Source organism: Athalia rosae, chromosome 6 (assembly GCF_917208135.1).
Source record: "Athalia rosae chromosome 6, iyAthRosa1.1, whole genome shotgun sequence".
NCBI lineage: Eukaryota > Metazoa > Arthropoda > Insecta > Hymenoptera > Athaliidae > Athalia > Athalia rosae.
This window is the reverse complement of record NC_064031.1, coordinates 1,968,028-1,986,522: the sequence shown is the minus strand read 5'-3', so window position 1 is coordinate 1,986,522 and position 18,495 is coordinate 1,968,028. Positions and strand designations below refer to the sequence as shown.

Sequence of the window (18,495 nt, the reverse complement as noted above, 5' to 3'; positions counted from 1 at the left end):
AATTCTGTAGTTGACGCAGACACTGTTCCTGGAGAATCGATAAAAACATTTTATAAATTTTATACAAAGTTTACTGAGTTTCTTCTTCTTCTAGAGATGAATATATTTTAAGGTTTCATTATAAATTACATCTTAATATTCGGTTGAAGTAGGTATATAATTATATAGATTCAAGAAGTGTACGTACAGTATGGCAGTTTTGTCTAGCAATAGACAATGACTCAATTCATGTTTCAAAATAATTTATAGGAATGTTCTTTAATCGCTATCAGAATCGGAGTTCTCTTTGCCAGTTACAATTGATGGAACACAACTTTTGTCGTTAAGCATTCCATGTTCGATGAGAAAGTTTTCGATATCAGAAGAGTAAAAATCAGTTCCTAGATGATCTGTAATGCGAACAAAGTTGCCAATAACTTGCCCTTTTTTGTACACTAGTAGTGCTGGGACTCCCTCTTTTTTAAAATGCCTGCTCAACCCTGCGGCAGAGCCTGTAAATACAAAACAGTTCATATCAGTATTATTCATACATCGTAATCACTTTATCAAGCCTACCTTGAATCGTACAAAACTTGACATGAGGATACTCAGTGGCTAACATTAACAGGCAACCATTCATCGTTATACACCCTTCATTGTTGGCTTCATATATGTGTATAACAACAGTCACAGATTCGTGTTCCTTATCGATGGCTGTTAGAAACTGGTCTGCACTTTTCAAGTTCAATACTTTGCCAAATTTAAGCTTATCAGCCTGCTGGAGCATCTCTTGCATTCTTTGCTTTTGATAATTGAGTAAAAAGTCGTCATTTAATAGCTCTACCAGGTCTGGGTCTGTCTCTTCAAGTTTCTCTTTCTCTTCATCCAGGGCACTCTTGCAGGTCAAACTAAGTTTTTTCATCAATGCGATTCGCTCTTTTTCTTGTTCAATTCGTTTCTCAGCTTCAATTTGTTTAAATCTCTGCCAGTCACCCAGTACACCCTTGGGTCCAGTGTTACTTGAAGTTCCATCCCACTTTGAATATTCTACGGATTCTCCAATAGAAGATTGTAAAGGTTTGCACTGATTCTTGGACGTGTCCTCATCTCCAGAATTTGCAGAATCGTTGCCCTCGTCTTCGCTGGAGCTGCTACAGTAATAATGTAACTTCTCTCCCAAAATCTTGTCGTCAAGCGTTGCCATTATGTTGTAAGAATCTAGGAAGGATTTATTATAAACGTGTCATGAAAATTATTAACTCTAAATCAGAGAAAACCTAAATGACACCATTATTTACCTGGTCAACGTCTAATGTAGGTTTTGTATAGAAATTCTTAGGTTATAAATCAGAATGAGGAATTTTATACCTCAATCAAGAGTTGAATTAGTTTCCACATGCATTATTTGGCATAATTTTTATTGAAAACAATTATTCATCACTTTATCGATAGTATATTTGTCACGCATTTGTTGTCATTTACGTCGCGTTATTATAAATGCTCCTGAAGTACTAATTTTTACCGTGATGCGCTGTTAATCATGCAGCAGCTAGGCAGCACTGGAGGATCCCTGTGCAGCACCTAATTCAACAGTACTTACGAGATTAGGAAGCCAGGTCTCACTAATACTAATGCCGTGTACAGTAAATATTATATATTTTGAATGTTCAAACGGTCTTATTTCCTTTATTATTTGTTATATTTCTCAAGAGAATACATGAAAGAAATATGATTCGCTTAAAGGAAATAGGTGCGTGGTTTGCGAACGCTGAATAGCGGCATACGATTGCGATGTTGAATTCGCTTTGGCAGAGGGAACCTGATCGTAGAATCATGGAACTGCTTGACTTGGGGTCTGCGACAATTTCCAGCCTTAACTACCTCCACTTTGATAATCTGGATAGCATGAGCTCGAGCACGGTGACGAGCTCCCATATCACGATAACACTGAGTGACAGCTCCACTAACAGACAAGTCACGGTATTCTCTGTACATGTTGTGAGTTCCAGAACGAGAGTCATACCTCAACCAGATGCCAAAGTTTTTTATCTTAATTGGTGTCTTCTCGGGAATCTGAGAATTTATCAAGTTATTTAGAAATCATTGTAATAAGAAGAAAAGTAATAGTGAAACAGACAAATCCTCTGTATCAAAACAACCAAACTTGGAATACTATGTTACCTGTTTCAGGCTGACGATTTCACCGGTAGTTTTTTTGAATTTCCTCAGCTGACGAAGGAAATACCAAAATCGAGATTTGGCCACAATAGCATCAGGAGCAAATATCCTCATTTTATACAGTGGCGTGGTCTTCTCCTTCTCGGTGGGGAGCTTGCGCCCAATCACCTCGAATTCCTTTAACTGGAAAAGCAATCATTAAATCCTACAATCAGAAAGATTTATTGTGCTTGATGCATTCGGATGAACAAAATACGCATTGCTCTATAACCTAAGAGCAAAATGTGAAGTAAAATATATCCCATTCTCAGAAAACTGTATCGAGCCCGATAAAAACGAAATGAAGTAGATAAAGATAGGTCACCCCGAAGCTATAGGATAATGACAGAAATTAACTACAAATAGGCTAGGCCACGATAACCCATGTGTCGGTTGCCATGCCGTCATTATGAAAAGTCTGTTTACTCTGCGATTATTTGCGCACCAGGTGACGGTGGATACTGTAATTTGACAATTTAATATTCTAGTATCTAGCGGAGGCAGGCACGGTCAGTTTTTGATTGAATATTTAAAGAATTAACTAATATTCACTCACTTCTCCCTTAGCCTTCATCGTTCCGTGCGTCCTACGTGAAGTGAAACCGGAAAAAGAGTGTATGGCGCTCAATGTATGAGCAAAATGGTCGGTACCCTTTGTCCAGTGATGATTGGTTGCCTCTGTTTAAATCATACGCGGGTGGAATTTAAATTCTAATTCGAATGTGCAAATAAATAGCAACCCCTAGGTGGCCTATTGATTACCCGTAGTTAGTTTTATGAGGACCATAAAGTAAGATAAGGCGCTCCTAGTGATCTACAAAGTTAGAAAATAGAAATCATCATGAATATCTTGTATATTGCATCATTAAAACGTCAATCGCATAAATATAAATTGTGTAATTAACTTACGGCTAAAAACATCTCCAAATTCAAATTAAAGTAACCCATCCCTGTAATCGTCACATCCTTAGATGCTCTCAAGCATATTAATTTTAATGACGTTCGATATGACACAGGGGCTTCCCACCAATTGATGCCCAATAATTGCTCGGACATTTTTTCAGCCTTTGATGATAGTTTTACAGAGTAATAAGAAAAACTCAACAGTTGAACTGTTACGACGAACAAAAAGCTTATAACCGATAATAGCGCAGTCAGATCCTTTATCTACAAATATTATTAATTATGACAACAGAAACCAAAGCCAATTTGTTAAAAATGATTGCATTACCGTGGCACCAACATATGCCAAAAGCACTAGCGACAGAGCGTTGAACCCCACCACACCAAAGACAAAAATTGAAAACGTACTCCTGATTTCTGTAAGAATTCTGTAAAAAATAGGTGTACAATTCATGGATTATTACAGTAATCCGATGTTGTGTTTGGAACGTGTTAACTATTAAACAAACCGTAGAACTAATTGGTGATGATGAACCCATGAATGCAATAGTATATTGGCATCTCTAGGCCATTTAATGCCTGAATCTTGCAAAAGCGTGTTGATCATTTTGGATTCACTAGTAATGTTGGTAGAATTTATATTTGAAAGTATAGTCAACATTTTTTGTAGGACATTGAATTCTTCTGCGGCTCGAATTATAACTGAAAGATAAATGGCATCTGAGGTAGAGACCATGTTAATCCAAATGAATCCACAAAAAGCTTGGAATAGTACAGTGAGCTGAAAGCATTCATTCAATTACAACATCGGTTTAAATTGTTTTGATCTATGAAGAAAAATGTGCTACCACCTGATAAACTGGAAATTTTGAAACATCAAAGGGATACCAGGCTTCATAGACAAGAACATTAGGGATGGTTCCATTATTTGATGATTCTTGAAGTTTTTGAGCTCTAGCCTCATAGGAGATTACAAATGGCGTTACAGTGAATAAGCAGCCTGTGACATTGGCCCCAATGATTATTATGAGGAATATTTTATTTGCCGACTTAAAAGCCTTCTGCGTTGCATCTTGAGAAAGCTATTGGTAATGATTCATTTTTTAGTTGTGATTAAATTGATAAGAGAGATTTATTTTTCAGTTTACCTGCTTATCAATAAGATGAAATGCTGTAGCCCCTTCACAGGTTTCGAATCGTTTGAAGATCTTCCAAATACTTTTACCCATCATGATCATAAAAACTGCTCTGAAGAGAGCGTGAATGGAGTAAATGGTGGTTATACCATTCATGATTACCTACATAATCATATTAAAATAATTTTTTTAGTCAAAACTATAATATAGAATACCAATGCTACCATTATTATATGATTACCTTTGGCATGTCAGGTATTTTCAAAATCAAATCAATAATACATGGAACCATTTGCAAGGGTATTGTAGAGATGAAAATTAATGATCTCCAAAAATCAAGACTGAGGAACACTGCCGCAATACCCAAATATCTCGTTGGAAACCAGTGTCCACTCCATCGAATTAACTTAAAAGTATTGGACATAAGTTCAATGTAAATCAAAGTTTTTTCTTCTTCTGGCATCCTGTTTACACTCTACGACCTTTGGAGACCGATAGAAAATCTTGAACTGAATAGAAAAGATTAAACTAGATGGCATGAATGATTCACCTGTTAATTTGTCACCACGGTCAAGTCAAGCAAGTCTTTGATGTTGGGCTCATAAACTGAGGGGCTAGGCACAAGGTAATTGTTCTTGATTGTGTACAATAATTAATGCAGACTGTAAGATCGTTCGTAGACCAATCAAACTGTCCATATATCAAATAAATGTTGCAGCTTTCAGATGTTAATTACAGTTTGAAAATGCCTGTACCAGTAAAAGTTGTAATTGAGCTCTAAAATCTAAAATCTAGAATAAAATCTAATCATCTTCCGGCTCTCTGTCTAAAAAAAAAGCGTGATTGCCTGTGTTATACAAGGGGAGTACACGACATTATTGAAATTCAAACTGGTGCTCATAAGTTCCCACTCCAACTACACTCAATGATTAAAGGGTCCCTCGGTTCTTTAGTTCCCACTAAGTTCCCACCAGTGCGCTTGACAGCACATTATTTTCGCGTAGTTCGTTTTGTTGTGCCACATCTTGCCAGTGCGTCTGGGGGCCCTGTCAAACGAAATCTGGGAGTCCCTTGTTTATATCTCTGAAATTGATTTCTCTGCTGCAGGTAAAACAATGTAAGTATCCCCGATATAAGTATTACAAAATCAAATTCCTCACAAATGAAATGTTTTTAGTGTCAAAGTATATTTTTTGCCCAATAGTTTTCGGCTAAATTCTAACCCCCTGGTATTTTACTTAACACCATTCAATTTTTGCAAAAGTTCAACTGTTGGCATCGCACATTTTTAGCTTCAATTTACACTTTATCCCTACTTAAAATAATGAGCAACTTGAAGAGACAACCAACAAGTTCTTTATGATTGGATTAGTTAGCTACCGATACATTTATGAATAAGTATTAGCTTGAATAGAAAAGCATTCAACTTACTATTAAGCTAATCACATTTTCCCTATGACTCTTATCAACATTTTTTCTCAACTATTGGAATTATTAATGAATTTTTCATTTTGCTTCACAGAATCATGACAGATGCAGTTTCGCAAATGGATCAGGACTTCAGTCCTCGAGCATACCAAATTGAACTATTTGAGCAAGCTGTGAATCATAACAGTATAATTTACTTGCCTACTGGTGCTGGAAAAACCTATATTGCTGTGTTGGTGATTAAAAAATTTGCTGGTGATTTGTCAAGGTATCTTAATTATTTCTTATTCATTCCTTTTGCATTATCTATTGGCTCAGTACAAAAAGATGATCCGTAAAAAATATTTTGTACCCTATTTCCTATCAGGCCTTATCAAGCAGGAGGTAAAAGGACCATATTTGCTGTGAATACTGTAGCCCTTGCCAATCAACAGTGTAAATATTTAGCTAGGCATACCCATCTCACTTGTAGCAGTTACACAGGGGAGATGGGTGTCGATTATTGGTCTAGAGAACAATGGATGAAAGAAATAGAGATTAATCAGGTATTCCTCCATTCAGAATAATGCGATCGCGTCAAAAAGAATAATGGATCAAAACGTTCGTTGTAATTTACTTATAGATACTTGTGATGACGTCGCAAATATTCCTTGATCTGTTGAATCACGGCTATGTATCTTTGAGCAAAATAAATCTTATGATTTTTGACGAGTGTCACAGAGGAGTAAATGACCATCCTATGCGATTAATAATGCAGCGCTTCCAAGATTGTCCAAAAAATGAACAGCCAAAAGTCTTGGGGCTGACAGCAACTCTTCTGAATGGCAATGTCAAACTAACTAAACTCAATGAGATTATCACGGTGTGTATATTTTCTCATTCATTGATCCTGTTTACACAAAATAATTTTTTTCCAGGAGTTGGAAACTACATTTCACGCAAAGGTTATAGCAGCTGAATCCTTGAGAGGTGTCAGGGGATTTGCTACAAATCCAGAAGAATCAATAGTTAACTTTAGTCCACCCAAATCCTCAACGGCATTGGAAAAATCAGTAGCCATTCTCTTACATGCGAGACAAATTCTCGACGTTTTAAAAATAAACTTGAATAATAACTGCGATAATGAAAGTGACACGGTTTTCAAACCAAAAAGTAAAGTCAGCATGTGGCAAAACATCTTACTGGATTTAGAAGTGCATTTACAGATCATGGGTAATGATTTTTATCACTTTTCCTCGCCATCATTCTACAATACAATTGATTGTGTTTATATCTTTCAGGCATATATGGAGGCAGTAAAGCAGCTCTGCTGCATACGATACAATTTGAATGCCTTAAGAAAGCTGTTAACGATCAGGTGAGTAAGGTCTTTGTGCAGTTTCGTCTGGCTCTAAAGTGACACAACAGATACATGATCCTTGATTTTGATTTCAGGAGGCTATTGTGGTGCTAGACTATCTGATAAGTGTACTGACTAGCGTCAGAAAAATTATAGAAGATGAGATGGCAGGACATACCGAGTATCAACGAATAATGAAGTGAGTAGAATAATCGAGTTCAATGGTAAAATTATAAACATTATCATATGATTACAGTTTTTCCAATGATCAAGTTAAAGCACTTTTTGGAGTTGTATTAAAGTTTCACACGAACAAATTGGATACCCAAAAATTTTGTGCTTTGGTCTTTGTTAAGCGACGCTTCACAGCAAAAGTACTATACCATGTGCTCAAGGTAAGTGTTCATAATTGACATAGTCTACTGTAGCCTTATCCTCTACCTGTTATGTAATTGAAATGTAGAAAAAATTTTTTCACAGAATTTGCGCAACTGTGATAAACGTTTTGAGTTTTTGTTACCTGAATTCTTGGTAGGATTTTCATCGAATAAATTAGGTGGTGCAACAGGATATTTATTGAGTGCAAGAGAATCTCTTTGTCAGAGACAGTGGAATAAGGATGTGTTGCACAGGTCAGAGAAGCTTTTACAAACGGAGCTTATCAATATTATTGCAAATGACTCTCGAAGAGTAATCAAGGTATTTTCAGGTTCAAAAATGGTCAAGCAAATTGTATTATAGCAACAGATGTGGTAGAAGAAGGCATAGATATTCCAAATTGCACTTTGGTTGTACGATACGATTTACCAGCAGATATTAGATCGTACATACAAAGTAAAGGACGTGCGCGTCACTCTACCAGCAAATATGTGTTGTTAGTTTCCCATGGAGATGGACAGTTTGAAAATAAATATAGGAATTATAAGCTAATCGAAAGAATGCTAGAAGAGGTATGAAGTTTGAACTTGCATTAATAACTGTACCTCTCTATTCAACAGGAAATCATAATTTTTTCAGTCCTTAGTTGGTAAAACGCAGTTTCGTACCGAACCATCTCAGGAAGTGCTGGAAAGAGATTTATACAACTCTGAAATTGAACCTTATTCCGTAAGGTCTGGCGAAAAAATCAGCGTTGTGACAGCAACTAGTGCGATAAGTTTAGTAAACCGTTATTGTTTGTCTTTGAGAAACTCGCACTTTGTTACATTAACTCCAACATGGAATCTATGCAAAAAAAAGATTTTACCCCAACATGAAGAATTTCAGGTACTCCTGTGATGATTGCTTAGAAAATATGAGAAATTAACTGTCTAATTTGATTGGCCAACATGAACCTCTCTCAACGCTCTTCAGGTATCTTTGAGACTGCCTCCAATATCTCGCTTGAGAGAATGCATTATTGGAGATGTTATGCATGACATAAAACAAGCAAAACGATCAGTTGCTGTAAAATGTTGTAAAAGATTACACGAAATTGGAGAATTAACAGATGACTTACTTCCTGTCGAAGCTGACTTAATTTTAACAGATCTGGACTATTTGTTTCCAAATTGGATTAACGAAGAAAAAGTAAATACGTGTCAGCCAGGCACAGAAGCAAGAAAACGTCTACACCTCCTAATAGTAAGTGGCAAATATTCGAATCAGGAATTCTATATTTTTCCTGATTATTCACCTATTAACAAAGTAATTTCATAATACGAACGAAAAAATATTTATGTACAGTACCCCGACTGTCTGCATTCTGCATTTCCCAAGGCACATGAAGATTTATATTTGCATGTATTGAGTATGAAGCCAATGTACAGCGTTCCTCAAGATAACCGGCGTCGAGTATTTCATACACTCTTGTCGGACAGTGCAGGATTTGCTATTTTATCGTCAAAGAAGATGCCAAAAGTATGGTAAACCGAACTAATCAAATTTTTAACGATCATTACAAAGGTTTTTTTTCACGGAAGATATTTTATCTCTACCAGCTATCCTCCTTCTCAATATTCATGAATGTCGGTGAGTTGAATGTTGACGTAGCAGTTAATCACTGTACGCTTCAGTTACCGGCTAAAAAGATAGAAAAGTTGAGACTGTTCCACACAATGATTTTTACCGAAATCATGCAGCTGATCAAAGTTTTTATGGTTTACGATAAAGATGATTTGGAAAATAGTTTCTTGATCGTACCAGGTACACACAGCAAGTTTGGTTTTAAATTTAGCGTCTCTGTTCGATCTGGGGAACTATATTTCATCTATTTTCTAGTTGATGGTAACTGGAGCATTGATTGGGACATTGTAATGCGATTTCAAAAAATCGATGTGATCAAGCCTGAAAAGCCGATTAACGTACGAGCTTTGGACTACGAACTAGCTTTACTTGAACCAAACTATAGAGCTGCATCCATTTATGTTGTAACGCAAATCTGTGAAGATCGCTGCGCTGAATCGAGCTTTCCTACGCCAGCCTTTTACTCATACGTACATTACTTTCAAGAACATTATGGGATCAACATAGAGGAAAAAAAACAACCTTTACTCGAAGTGAAACCGATATCAAAGAAAATCAATTGTCTCAAACCACGGTATGCCATTTCTCGAGTTGCCTTGAATGCTTAGTTTCCTATCAAGTTTGATAAACTTTTCTACATTACTTTTAGAGGGGCTAATCCAGGATTAAATAAGAGAAAACGCGGTGATTTGCTCGAAGATTTGGAAGAGCATTTAGTGCCGGAATTGTGCAATCGATACGAATTCCCTTCCTCATATTGGCTGAAAGCCACTACCCTACCATCAATCATACACCGAATTACTCAACTTCTAATTGCAGAGCAATTGCGCGTACGCATTTACGCCGATACAAAACTGGGAATCTTAGAGTTGCCCGATGGACAGAAATGGAAAGAATTACGAGTTTCCACAGACGATACAGAGATCGAAATCACGGATAAATATCATGATCTATCGATCGAGGACTTTTTACCCGAAACTGTACAACCGAGGCCTGAATTAACAGGACCGAACTTTGATGGTGGGTAGTAATATGAACATCTATGATTTGATTCGGGTTCTCTTTTGTAAAAATACATCGCAGCAATTTTTACAATTGCGTTGCATTCTATTTTAGTATTGGACTCGGAATCTAGACTTTATCCATGGGTACGAGCCAAAATTCAAGAACCGATAGATATCGAAAGAAACATCGAAGGTATCCAGCTACTAGACATTGACTATTACCAGCGATTTATGCACGCCTCTACCGAACAGGATCTAGAAATGCTGGTGAGAATTTATGGTCACAAAACAATTATACCATTATGAACTGTACCAAATAGTGAATTGTAAACGCTTGCAGGCTGCTAATGGCAAGGCTGCCTGTTATATGTCAAAACCATTGGTAGACGTTGTAAAATTGAAATTACTCTCCCAAACCGCGCAGAATGGTCCGCAACAGTTGGACATCATGACGGTGAGAGTTTTTCAAATAATGAAAAATCTCCAATCTTTATGATTCTAGTTTTTTCCAGGCTCTAACCAGCAAGATGTCACATGATGTTGTAAATTTGGAAATTCTAGAAACCTTAGGAGATTCGTTTCTTAAATTTTACACATCTTTGTTTTTGATAGAAAAATTTCCCAATTATTCCGAAGGACATCTGACTTGTATTAAGGGTAAAATTATCGGTAATCGTAACCTGTATTACGCTGGTGTGAAAAAAAAAATTCCAGGTATGATAAAAGTTGATGAATTCGCACCATACAGCAATTTCATTGTGCCGGCTTATTCGGTACAAAGGAAATTACAAATCATACTGTTGCAGGCAGAGGTATAACTGATCTTGATAAATTATTTTATACGCTTAAATGATAGATTATTGAATATACAATTTGTGTATCTCGTTTTGCTTACCTAGGTGTCACCAAACATCCTGTATCATCTGAAGATACCGAGCGATGAGCAAATCTCCGGTTATTTGTCGGATGAAACGCTCCAAATAATCGAAGAGAAGGTGATGCAATGGGAGAGCAGTGATGCACAGTCTGGCTTGGAGCCCTTTTTATGTGCACAAACTGTCTCTGATAAAACTGTTGCTGATTGCATCGAGGCTCTAATTGGAGTATATTTGGAGGTGTGTACTTTAAGATATTAGTTGTAATGATCTCAAGAACGGGCATCACATACTTTTCAAATATTCAACTTAGTCAGTTTTTCACCTTTCACCCATAGACTACAGGCATTGAAGGAGCTGCCAGGATTTTGCAATGGTTCCAGATAGTTCCTGACGATTCTGGAACCGAGGGGTTATTAGTTAGAAAACCAATTAGTCCAATTATAGATATTGGAAATCCAAACTCTCATATGCCATGGGCAGATTTGATTGAACAAAAATTGGGTTACAAGTTTCAAAATCGAGGATACTTGTTGCAGGTAATCAAGCATTAATAATACATCATCAAATTTTAATTGTTATTGAAAGTAATTAAATTTAGGGTTTTCGTATGATTTTCATAGGCTTTCAGTCACGCTTCGTATTCAGCTAATACCATTACGTCATCCTACGAACGATTAGAATTTCTGGGAGATGCCGTAATAGGTAAGTACTTGAATATTTTACTTTCAGAAATCGCGTAAACAAAATTCTTTTCGGGTTTTCGCAGATTTCCTTATCACGGTTTACATCTATGAAAATTGTCACCAATTGACTCCTGGGCAAATAACGGACCTGCGATCGGCCCTCGTTAATAATATCACATTCGCTTGTTGGGCTATACGCTACGGATTTCATAAATACCTCTTGTCGTATTCTCCTATCTTGAGTGATGCGATCGACAGATTCGCATCATTTCAAGAGCAAAGGCAGCACGTCATTGATGATGAGGTGCTTGTTTCAAGATTTCAAAATTATTTAACCATAATCCCCATTTGAATTTATATTTACATTGTTTGTACCACTATAGCTATTGTATGTTCTGCTGGAGGAATCAAACCACAGTATGGCTGAGTTCGTCAGTGTTCCCAAGGTCCTCGGGGACATTTTTGAATCCTTAGCTGGTGCTATTTATTTGGATAGTGGCAAAAATTTGGCAAAAGTTTGGGAGATATTCTATGCCTTTATGCATAAGGAAATTGGTACGTTAAAAATATTCTGTTAATGTTATAAATTTTCTTGGCAGTATCAAAACAAGTCAATACTAATAATGAATTTTGCATTATCTTCAGATGAATTTAGTAAAAATGTACCTAAACAGCCTGTAAGAGTTTTGTTCGAGACGCAAGGTGTTCATCCAAAATTTCTGTGAGTGGATGTTTGCTATCAAATTTTGATGTGTATGCACTTTCAGCGATGTGTATTAAAAATTCTATTTGGTTTTTTATTTCTCTTAATAGTAAAGCAACTGTATTGGAAAACAGTACGACCATTATGGTGCCCTTAGAGGTAACAATATGTGGTAAGAAGAAGATGATACATGGATTTGGAGGAAATACAAAAGAGGCGAAGTGTGCCGCAGCTAAGCAAGCCTTAAGAGAGTTTAGACTTAGTTAATGAGACATCACCTTTGGATTTCGTCTCATTAATTACTGGGCTCAAAAAGTATTCCAAGCTACATTAAGTTTCTTTCAGATGATTATGGAATTCATTATTTAAAAAAATGTCTGCTTTCCACAAGCGAAAGTGTCATTTCATCGCCATAGGCACACTTATGGAAAATGATGGTTCTAAATGATGATAGTTTCAAGTTATAGTCTATTTTCGCGAAAAAAAAAAAAAAATTGTGAGTATGAATAATTTTTGTACGCAAGTTACTTGTTCTCGCATCCTCGATTGTGAGACTGATTAGAAGTGAATTTCTAATTTTTTTGAAATTCCCGAAAGGTGGATAATTTTATATTTTATTTGATGTTAATTACTGCAACTATACCGTTGTATTGAATAGACTCTAGGCGCTAATAGTGATCCTTATCCATTGATTTATTGTATGTTAATTATTACCTCGAGATATACATAGATGTATGATATACTTATCAATATTCTTTCGTTATTTCTAATACCGAGTTATGTAATGAATAATTTTATTTTGAGCACGGAAATAGGTGAAACAACGATGTTAGTGAGCATAAATGAATAGATTTCGATCGAAATAATGCGATAATATTTTACATAAATTTATTCGCAAAGCTGTAGTTTGGAAGATCACTGCTACTTGATGTAATATTTCTTGTAAATTAATGGCAAAACGTTAATACATTTTTATGTGACGGCTGTTATGACGCAAGGCATAAACGTATATGTAATACGTGAAGACAAAAATAAAATTAGGGAACAACTTCTGATAGCAAATCTTAATGACTATGTTTATTTACCATTTTCATCCGTTGTTATCGTGAATACTACCACAAAGGAGATGTTCTAGTAGCATCATATTTAATTATCATCGCTTCGTTTCTTCAATGACGGCTTATCGAAGTGCTGCTTCATTCCAGCGGCTTGATTATTGTGAAATTTCAAGTTCTGTGCAGTTTCTGATATCCAGGGTGAATCGAATTGTGTTGTATCTTGGTCAACCAGATGAGTATACTTAGTTCTACCACTGCGCCCAAAGTTTTTAACTTGCATGACTTTGGGTAAGATTGTTTTGTCAAAGTGATCTTCCAAAGTTGCTCCAGAGAAATCTCTTTTGAATATTGTGTCGTCTTTGTCCAAGTAAAATGCACCACGATGATAATATTTCTGCAAAAATTTGTATTTTCCTTTTGCAGCTTTGTTTGTAACTAACTTTGGATTTAGACGCAATTCTTGGCGCCTTTCCTCCTCTGTCATATTGCGCAGACGTTCTATCTCCAAGCGTTCTTTTTCCAACCTGATGGAAACACGGAAATTTATTATGAAATGAAATATGAACAAAGATAAAAAAAAAAATGTTGGAATGAAAGAATATATAACACCACTCACTGCTCTCGTTCTTCTCTATCTCGCTTAATTCTCTTCAATTCTCGTAGCTTCCAAGCCTCGTATTCCACCTCATCATTCTCATCATCTGTGCACACATCATTTATATTTCCCTCCTGATCAACCATATTTTTTCCAGGTTGAGTCTCTTTGCGTATTGCATCTTCCACCATCTAGTAATCAAGATGATAAAAACTGATTATCATAGAACTGCAATACAAAGTATGAACAAAAGAAGAAAAATACCCTCAATGTCTGTCTTTTTCTTTCCTCTGCCATTTTCTTAGCCTCTGTTTCAACCTGTTTCTGCTTCATTGCTTCTTTTTCTTTTTCCATAACTGTGATTCTGTCTTTTTTTCTAACAAACACTGGTTTTAACCTAGGTCCAGTTTCTTCTTCAGAATCAGTGTATTCTTCATACTCTGAACTATCCTCCGAAGTGTTACCGGTTTTTTCGTCATCTTCTTCATGGAATAGTTCTTGGTCAGTATCTTTCTTGGAGAGAACTCTCTGTTTTAGAGCATCTCGACGTCTTTCAATTTCTGTATCTGACAAATCTTCATCTTCCGAAGAATCGGAACTCTCTAATTTTATCCGTTCTCTTGATCTCTCTGGTTCAGTTTCCAGTATTTCTGGCTCATGAATATGCCTGTGTCTCTCAACGCGTATTTCTGTATCGACTTCTTTATGTTTTTCAACTCTAGTCAAACGTCTTAGTCTGGGGTCATCTTCGTCTCTCAATTTAGCACTGTGCAAAGGTGCAGGGATGTCTGTAACTGCATCAGCATCTTCATGAGGTTTATGAACGCGTCTATCTATAAAATCTTCATCCTCTGATTCCTCGTCAGAACTTGCCATCGGCGCATAATCGGGACGTTTACCAGAGACATAGCGATGTACTTTAACCTTTTTCATAGATAATTCGCCTGTAATGATACCATTCATCTCAGAGTGGAAATAATTCTATTCTGGGCATGTGAAAGTGATTGAAAAGCTGGTATATCAATAACCGTAATGGTAAGAAGTGTTGATAAGAATACTAACCCTTGTCATTTTTGACAGGAACAGCGCCCGCAGTACTTTGGATACCCATTGGAGCTGGGGCTAGCGAATTATTAGTCACGAAATAGTCCATCATCATTCTGCGATAGTTTTTTCCAACGTATATTCAAAAAACTCCGCTGAAATAAGGCAGATCGTTGCAATCCAAGAAAGATCAACAACGCATCATTTTACTCACACTAGTTGTTTTCAGAGTGGCGGAAAACCTCTTTGATCTCACGACCAAGACTCTAGTGCCGCCCCCCATAATGATTTAATGGAACTCATGAGAATTGATGTAGCTTGCACATTATAGATTGAATTATGAGATTAATAGAATAAGGACGTTGAAGTTTAGGCTGCAAAAGAAAAGACCCCGTAAAAGGTGTAAAATACAGAAAAAAGATAGATTTTAATAATTACAAATTCATTCTAGAACTTATTTGTGGCTAAACGTTTGTTCGAGCTCTTATTAATTCAACTGCCCTTGAATTACCATGTAAAATTCATTCCAATGCTAATTTTTTCGCTGTGCGTTTGCCCCTGCTCTAGCTAATTTATCTGCCTCTTCGTTACCACGTACCCCTGCATGCCCACGTACGTGATTCTGGAAATTGAATAAAGCTATAGTTTAAGAAGGAATAATTGTGGTGAGAATTGAGCGAATAGATGCTTAGCTGTACCCATGCAATTTCCAGTGGCTGTAGGGCCTTTTCCATCAGAATTAGTTCCTCCTTGTTAATTACATGCTCCCCATCAGCCTTTCTCCAGCCATTTTTTTTCCACTTTGGCATCCACTGCGTTATACAGGATATAAGGAACTGTGAATCTGTATTGATCTTCAACTTTTTCACGCCGGCTTTTGCAGCCTGCTTTGCTGCTTCTGTAACTGCCTGAATTTCAGCCAGGTTGTTCGTTGCTCGTGAACCATTCGTGACGGGTCGTGACACATTTCTTTAGCAAAGGAGATATGAAGAGGTTTAGTACCCGTTTCGAAAACTGCTTGATAATATCATACGAGTGATAAGCTCGACTTACAGAGGATGATTATCATTAAACCAAACACCAATTCCTGCCATTGCCCCAAGTTGACCATTTCCGCTACATGCTCCATCAGTAAAAACATTTACGAATCCTCGTTCGTCTACGTTAAAACCTCCCTGCAGAGATGGATCTGGATCTTGCTAAGCAACGCAAGACATCAGAGAAATTATTTGCTGAAGATGATTCTAATTTTCGTTTTTCACAATCTTACATACATCAATTGAGTTTTTAAGTCTTCCAATGTCTTCTGAATCTCCCAATCTTTTGCGTTTTCTATTCCCAGAAAAGTCTGTACTTGTACGTGCACTGGTTGAAAAATGTCTTTTTATATCATAGAGCTCTTGGTGCATAGAAAGTAAAATACTTTCTAGGTTTTTTATTCTCGTAGGTATGGGGATTCCATTTGTAGCCAAACCAGATATTTTACTCTCTAAACGAGACAATAGCTGTTCTGCGTTGTTGCTTGGTTCATTCACATTGTTTGAGATTTTGTCTGCAAGTTTCCAGAAAATCCAATCAGTGAATTATTACAGAGAATCAGTAAAGTAGCTACAACAATCAAAGGAAGGTTAGTAGTGCAATTCCAGAGGCACAATAACTTGTAAAATTATGGGTTATACTCGATATGATATCAGAGTCAGTTTTTATGTAGATCATAATTTTTAATTTCTAACTGATTGGGGATATCTGCTGCAAGATCAGATGTCAAACACCTTTGGTCCAAGCTTGCGTTTTTTTTCTTAACTCATTATGAGTTGGTTCCACCTTAGTTGTTCTTCCGCTGCTATCATACTCGAATTGGGAACAAGTCTCAGAATCAGCTAGGAATTCAGATGTTTTTGAACCTTTGCTTGCAACAAAATCTTCAGCCTCAGATTTTGAGGGAAATTTCTTGTATACTGGTTTAGGAAATCCATGCACTTGAGCCTTACACTCATCCCTGTAAAAGTATAAATAAATGTTATAATCAACAGCTGATTGCGATGAGCCAACAAAAAGATAAAAATCTCCTAACCATGTAGCATAGATACCAGGACTACGACCTCTTGCCACTGCGTAAAAAAACCCCATCGCGTTAGATATTAATCTGCTCACCCCAACGACCCAGTATTGCATATGGCTAATATTTTTTTATTTCCCCGACACTGAAGATTAAATGCCATTTAAAAGCTACCTGCAAATCGTTACCGTATAACGTAAATTACTTCAACCCCTAGTGTCGATACAACAGAATCCGTCAATAATTAACAATTACTTCGTAGTTCCAAGTAACTAACGACATCTATTTCGATGCTGTTGTTTTAGCGGGAGAAAATTAAATGACTGAACATATCCTCGAGATTCATGTTTTCTCGATGATTATAAAAAAATAGAGAAAGAACATGTGATTTTTAATCATATTATTCTAGATTCTCTCGATTTCATACAACACGTGCAATAATTGTATGATAATTGATGTTGAAATAAAATAAGATATAATCATTTGTGCGAATGACTGTGCGGTATATCGTGTGGTCAAGAGGATATTAAAAGGCCAGATTTAAAATTAGCTCGAAGATAAATTTTCAAAATATTTCACCTACGTACCCGGAAGTAACTATGGAAACCTACATTTAAATTTTTAAATCATATATTACTGAACGTTCTATTTCCATCTTATTTGTAACCATAATATGATACAGTTGAGTAAACTCGGAAATTAGCAAATTCTTTTATAATATATCGTATAGGTCAATGTTAAAACTTGGAATTTCAGAAGAACCGTTGGAAATGGATTCAAAAAAAGAAAAAAACTTTAATGGAAAATAAATGGTGGTCCGAAATCATATACTCTTTGTACGAAATTCTGTTTCTCGATACTATTTTTCGATTGAACCAAATACTTGAAGAAGCCGCAATAATTGCTAGTTAAATCAATCCATGAAGTTAAATTTTATATTGCCCTTTCACATCTCAGCGGCAACTGATGATCCTAATTTAAAAAATATTGGAAACAAAAATAAAAATTGTTTCAGAAAATAAAAACAAGGTCTATCATCCTGAAATCAATATAAAATAATTAAGAGGTAATTGCGTACTAATCAGGTTGAATAAAATTCATAGGATGATGAAAATCCCTGAATAATTTCTCGAAATTACAGTTAGTGCAGTAATTATGTACACATATGTTGAGGTATATATATACTGGACTAGATTCTAACGAAGGCAGCATCACATATGTACGTACATGCGTTTTGCATGATCGTTTAAAACGAACGGTTCACGAACTGCAGTTAATCACCATCGTGCGTAAAATACGCCCTGGTATGAAGTAAGTCTTTTAATATAATACGATACGTGTTACACACGCTGTGTAATAATATTAGCTCTTATTCGTCCTCGCCTTTCGTTTCATAAAACTAATATAAGTTTGGTTCACACTTCCATATTGCAACCAACGATTCAATCAACTAGATGATGTAGAA

General features: G+C 36.3%; 6 protein-coding genes across 9 annotated transcripts; 1 reads left to right on the top strand and 5 right to left on the bottom strand.

Moving 5' to 3' along the window:
• Positions 1–69: 69 nt before the first annotated feature.
• Positions 70–1,498, bottom strand: LOC105691796 (phosducin-like protein). The gene is made up of 3 exons (XM_012410521.3): positions 1,278–1,498; positions 556–1,197; positions 70–491 (listed from the first exon to the last, which is right to left on the bottom strand). Exons 2-3 carry the CDS (start codon positions 1,181–1,183, stop codon positions 259–261), a joined length of 861 nt encoding a protein of 286 aa, XP_012265944.2. The 5' UTR covers positions 1,184–1,197; positions 1,278–1,498; the 3' UTR covers positions 70–258.
• A 138-nt stretch (positions 1,499–1,636) lies between these two features.
• On the bottom strand, positions 1,637–2,893 carry LOC105691797 (60S ribosomal protein L18a). The gene is made up of 3 exons (XM_012410523.3): positions 2,753–2,893; positions 2,161–2,340; positions 1,637–2,052 (listed from the first exon to the last, which is right to left on the bottom strand). The coding sequence occupies exons 1-3, from the start codon at positions 2,768–2,770 to the stop codon at positions 1,717–1,719; spliced, it is 534 nt and encodes a 177-aa protein (XP_012265946.1). The 5' UTR covers positions 2,771–2,893; the 3' UTR covers positions 1,637–1,716.
• On the bottom strand, positions 2,869–5,120 carry LOC105691795 (odorant receptor coreceptor-like). Of its 2 annotated transcripts, XM_012410520.3 has the most exons (7): positions 4,477–5,120; positions 4,248–4,397; positions 3,951–4,181; positions 3,609–3,880; positions 3,428–3,527; positions 3,106–3,363; positions 2,869–3,010 (listed from the first exon to the last, which is right to left on the bottom strand). In XM_012410520.3, the coding sequence occupies exons 1-7, from the start codon at positions 4,696–4,698 to the stop codon at positions 2,948–2,950; spliced, it is 1,296 nt and encodes a 431-aa protein (XP_012265943.1). In that variant the 5' UTR covers positions 4,699–5,120; the 3' UTR covers positions 2,869–2,947. The 2 variants fall into 2 exon arrangements, with proteins under 2 accessions (XP_012265943.1, XP_048513692.1); XM_048657735.1 differs by lacking the exon at positions 2,869–3,010 and having other exon boundaries at positions 3,117–3,363; positions 3,428–3,516.
• A 93-nt stretch (positions 5,121–5,213) lies between these two features.
• On the top strand, positions 5,214–13,336 carry LOC105691751 (endoribonuclease Dicer). Its single transcript, XM_012410441.3, has 26 exons — positions 5,214–5,352; positions 5,758–5,931; positions 6,031–6,208; positions 6,286–6,525; positions 6,581–6,875; positions 6,944–7,020; positions 7,098–7,201; positions 7,259–7,397; positions 7,483–7,634; positions 7,712–7,952; positions 8,020–8,268; positions 8,356–8,625; positions 8,728–8,901; positions 8,982–9,186; positions 9,262–9,580; positions 9,656–10,026; positions 10,123–10,277; positions 10,351–10,464; positions 10,523–10,822; positions 10,910–11,125; positions 11,224–11,424; positions 11,509–11,590; positions 11,655–11,875; positions 11,955–12,126; positions 12,217–12,292; positions 12,385–13,336. Exons 2-26 carry the CDS (start codon positions 5,762–5,764, stop codon positions 12,539–12,541), a joined length of 4,878 nt encoding a protein of 1,625 aa, XP_012265864.2. The 5' UTR covers positions 5,214–5,352; positions 5,758–5,761; the 3' UTR covers positions 12,542–13,336.
• LOC105691752 (microfibrillar-associated protein 1) lies at positions 10,830–15,323 on the bottom strand. 2 transcript variants are annotated; one of them, XR_007279096.1, is made up of 6 exons: positions 14,990–15,126; positions 14,192–14,871; positions 13,949–14,118; positions 13,360–13,856; positions 11,179–11,284; positions 10,830–11,104 (listed from the first exon to the last, which is right to left on the bottom strand). XR_007279096.1 is itself a non-coding variant. In XM_048657734.1 (5 exons), exons 2-5 carry the CDS (start codon positions 15,084–15,086, stop codon positions 13,421–13,423), a joined length of 1,383 nt encoding a protein of 460 aa, XP_048513691.1. In that variant the 5' UTR covers positions 15,087–15,126; positions 15,186–15,323; the 3' UTR covers positions 13,146–13,420. The 2 variants fall into 2 exon arrangements, 1 of the variants encoding a protein (XP_048513691.1); XM_048657734.1 differs by lacking the exons at positions 10,830–11,104; positions 11,179–11,284 and adding an exon at positions 15,186–15,323 and having other exon boundaries at positions 13,146–13,856.
• On the bottom strand, positions 15,215–17,259 carry LOC105691753 (ribonuclease H1). Of its 2 annotated transcripts, XM_020855678.3 has the most exons (7): positions 17,046–17,259; positions 16,744–16,970; positions 16,246–16,523; positions 16,025–16,170; positions 15,670–15,940; positions 15,483–15,593; positions 15,215–15,345 (listed from the first exon to the last, which is right to left on the bottom strand). In XM_020855678.3, the coding sequence occupies exons 1-6, from the start codon at positions 17,144–17,146 to the stop codon at positions 15,504–15,506; spliced, it is 1,113 nt and encodes a 370-aa protein (XP_020711337.2). In that variant the 5' UTR covers positions 17,147–17,259; the 3' UTR covers positions 15,215–15,345; positions 15,483–15,503. The 2 variants fall into 2 exon arrangements, with proteins under 2 accessions (XP_020711337.2, XP_012265867.2); XM_012410444.4 differs by lacking the exon at positions 15,215–15,345 and having other exon boundaries at positions 15,380–15,593.
• Between the last annotated feature and the right edge of the window lie 1,236 nt (positions 17,260–18,495).

Coding starts and splice junctions, on each gene's coding strand:
- LOC105691797 (XM_012410523.3), bottom strand. Junction 2,053..2,160: donor AAATCGTCAGCCTGAAACAG/GTAACATAGTAT, acceptor ATAAATTCTCAG/ATTCCCGAGAAGACACCAAT.
- LOC105691751 (XM_012410441.3), top strand. CDS start 5,762: ATGACAGATGCAGTTTCGCAAATGGATCAGGACTTCAGTCCTCGAGCA. Junction 7,021..7,097: donor AGAAAGCTGTTAACGATCAG/GTGAGTAAGGTC, acceptor TTTTGATTTCAG/GAGGCTATTGTGGTGCTAGA. Junction 8,269..8,355: donor CCCAACATGAAGAATTTCAG/GTACTCCTGTGA, acceptor AACGCTCTTCAG/GTATCTTTGAGACTGCCTCC.
- LOC105691753 (XM_020855678.3), bottom strand. CDS start 17,146: ATGCAATACTGGGTCGTTGGGGTGAGCAGATTAATATCTAACGCGATG. Junction 16,971..17,045: donor CCTGGTATCTATGCTACATG/GTTAGGAGATTT, acceptor ATACTTTTACAG/GGATGAGTGTAAGGCTCAAG. Junction 15,941..16,024: donor TTTAATGATAATCATCCTCT/GTAAGTCGAGCT, acceptor CCTTTGCTAAAG/AAATGTGTCACGACCCGTCA.
- LOC105691796 (XM_012410521.3), bottom strand. CDS start 1,183: ATGGCAACGCTTGACGACAAGATTTTGGGAGAGAAGTTACATTATTAC. Junction 492..555: donor CAAGTTTTGTACGATTCAAG/GTAGGCTTGATA, acceptor TTGTATTTACAG/GCTCTGCCGCAGGGTTGAGC.
- LOC105691752 (XM_048657734.1), bottom strand. CDS start 15,086: ATGATGATGGACTATTTCGTGACTAATAATTCGCTAGCCCCAGCTCCA. Junction 14,872..14,989: donor TCCTGTCAAAAATGACAAGG/GTTAGTATTCTT, acceptor GTATCATTACAG/GCGAATTATCTATGAAAAAG. Junction 13,857..13,948: donor GATAGAGAAGAACGAGAGCA/GTGAGTGGTGTT, acceptor TGTTTCCATCAG/GTTGGAAAAAGAACGCTTGG.
- LOC105691795 (XM_012410520.3), bottom strand. CDS start 4,698: ATGCCAGAAGAAGAAAAAACTTTGATTTACATTGAACTTATGTCCAAT. Junction 3,881..3,950: donor CAAAATTTCCAGTTTATCAG/GTGGTAGCACAT, acceptor GAATGCTTTCAG/CTCACTGTACTATTCCAAGC. Junction 3,528..3,608: donor CATCACCAATTAGTTCTACG/GTTTGTTTAATA, acceptor TATTTTTTACAG/AATTCTTACAGAAATCAGGA.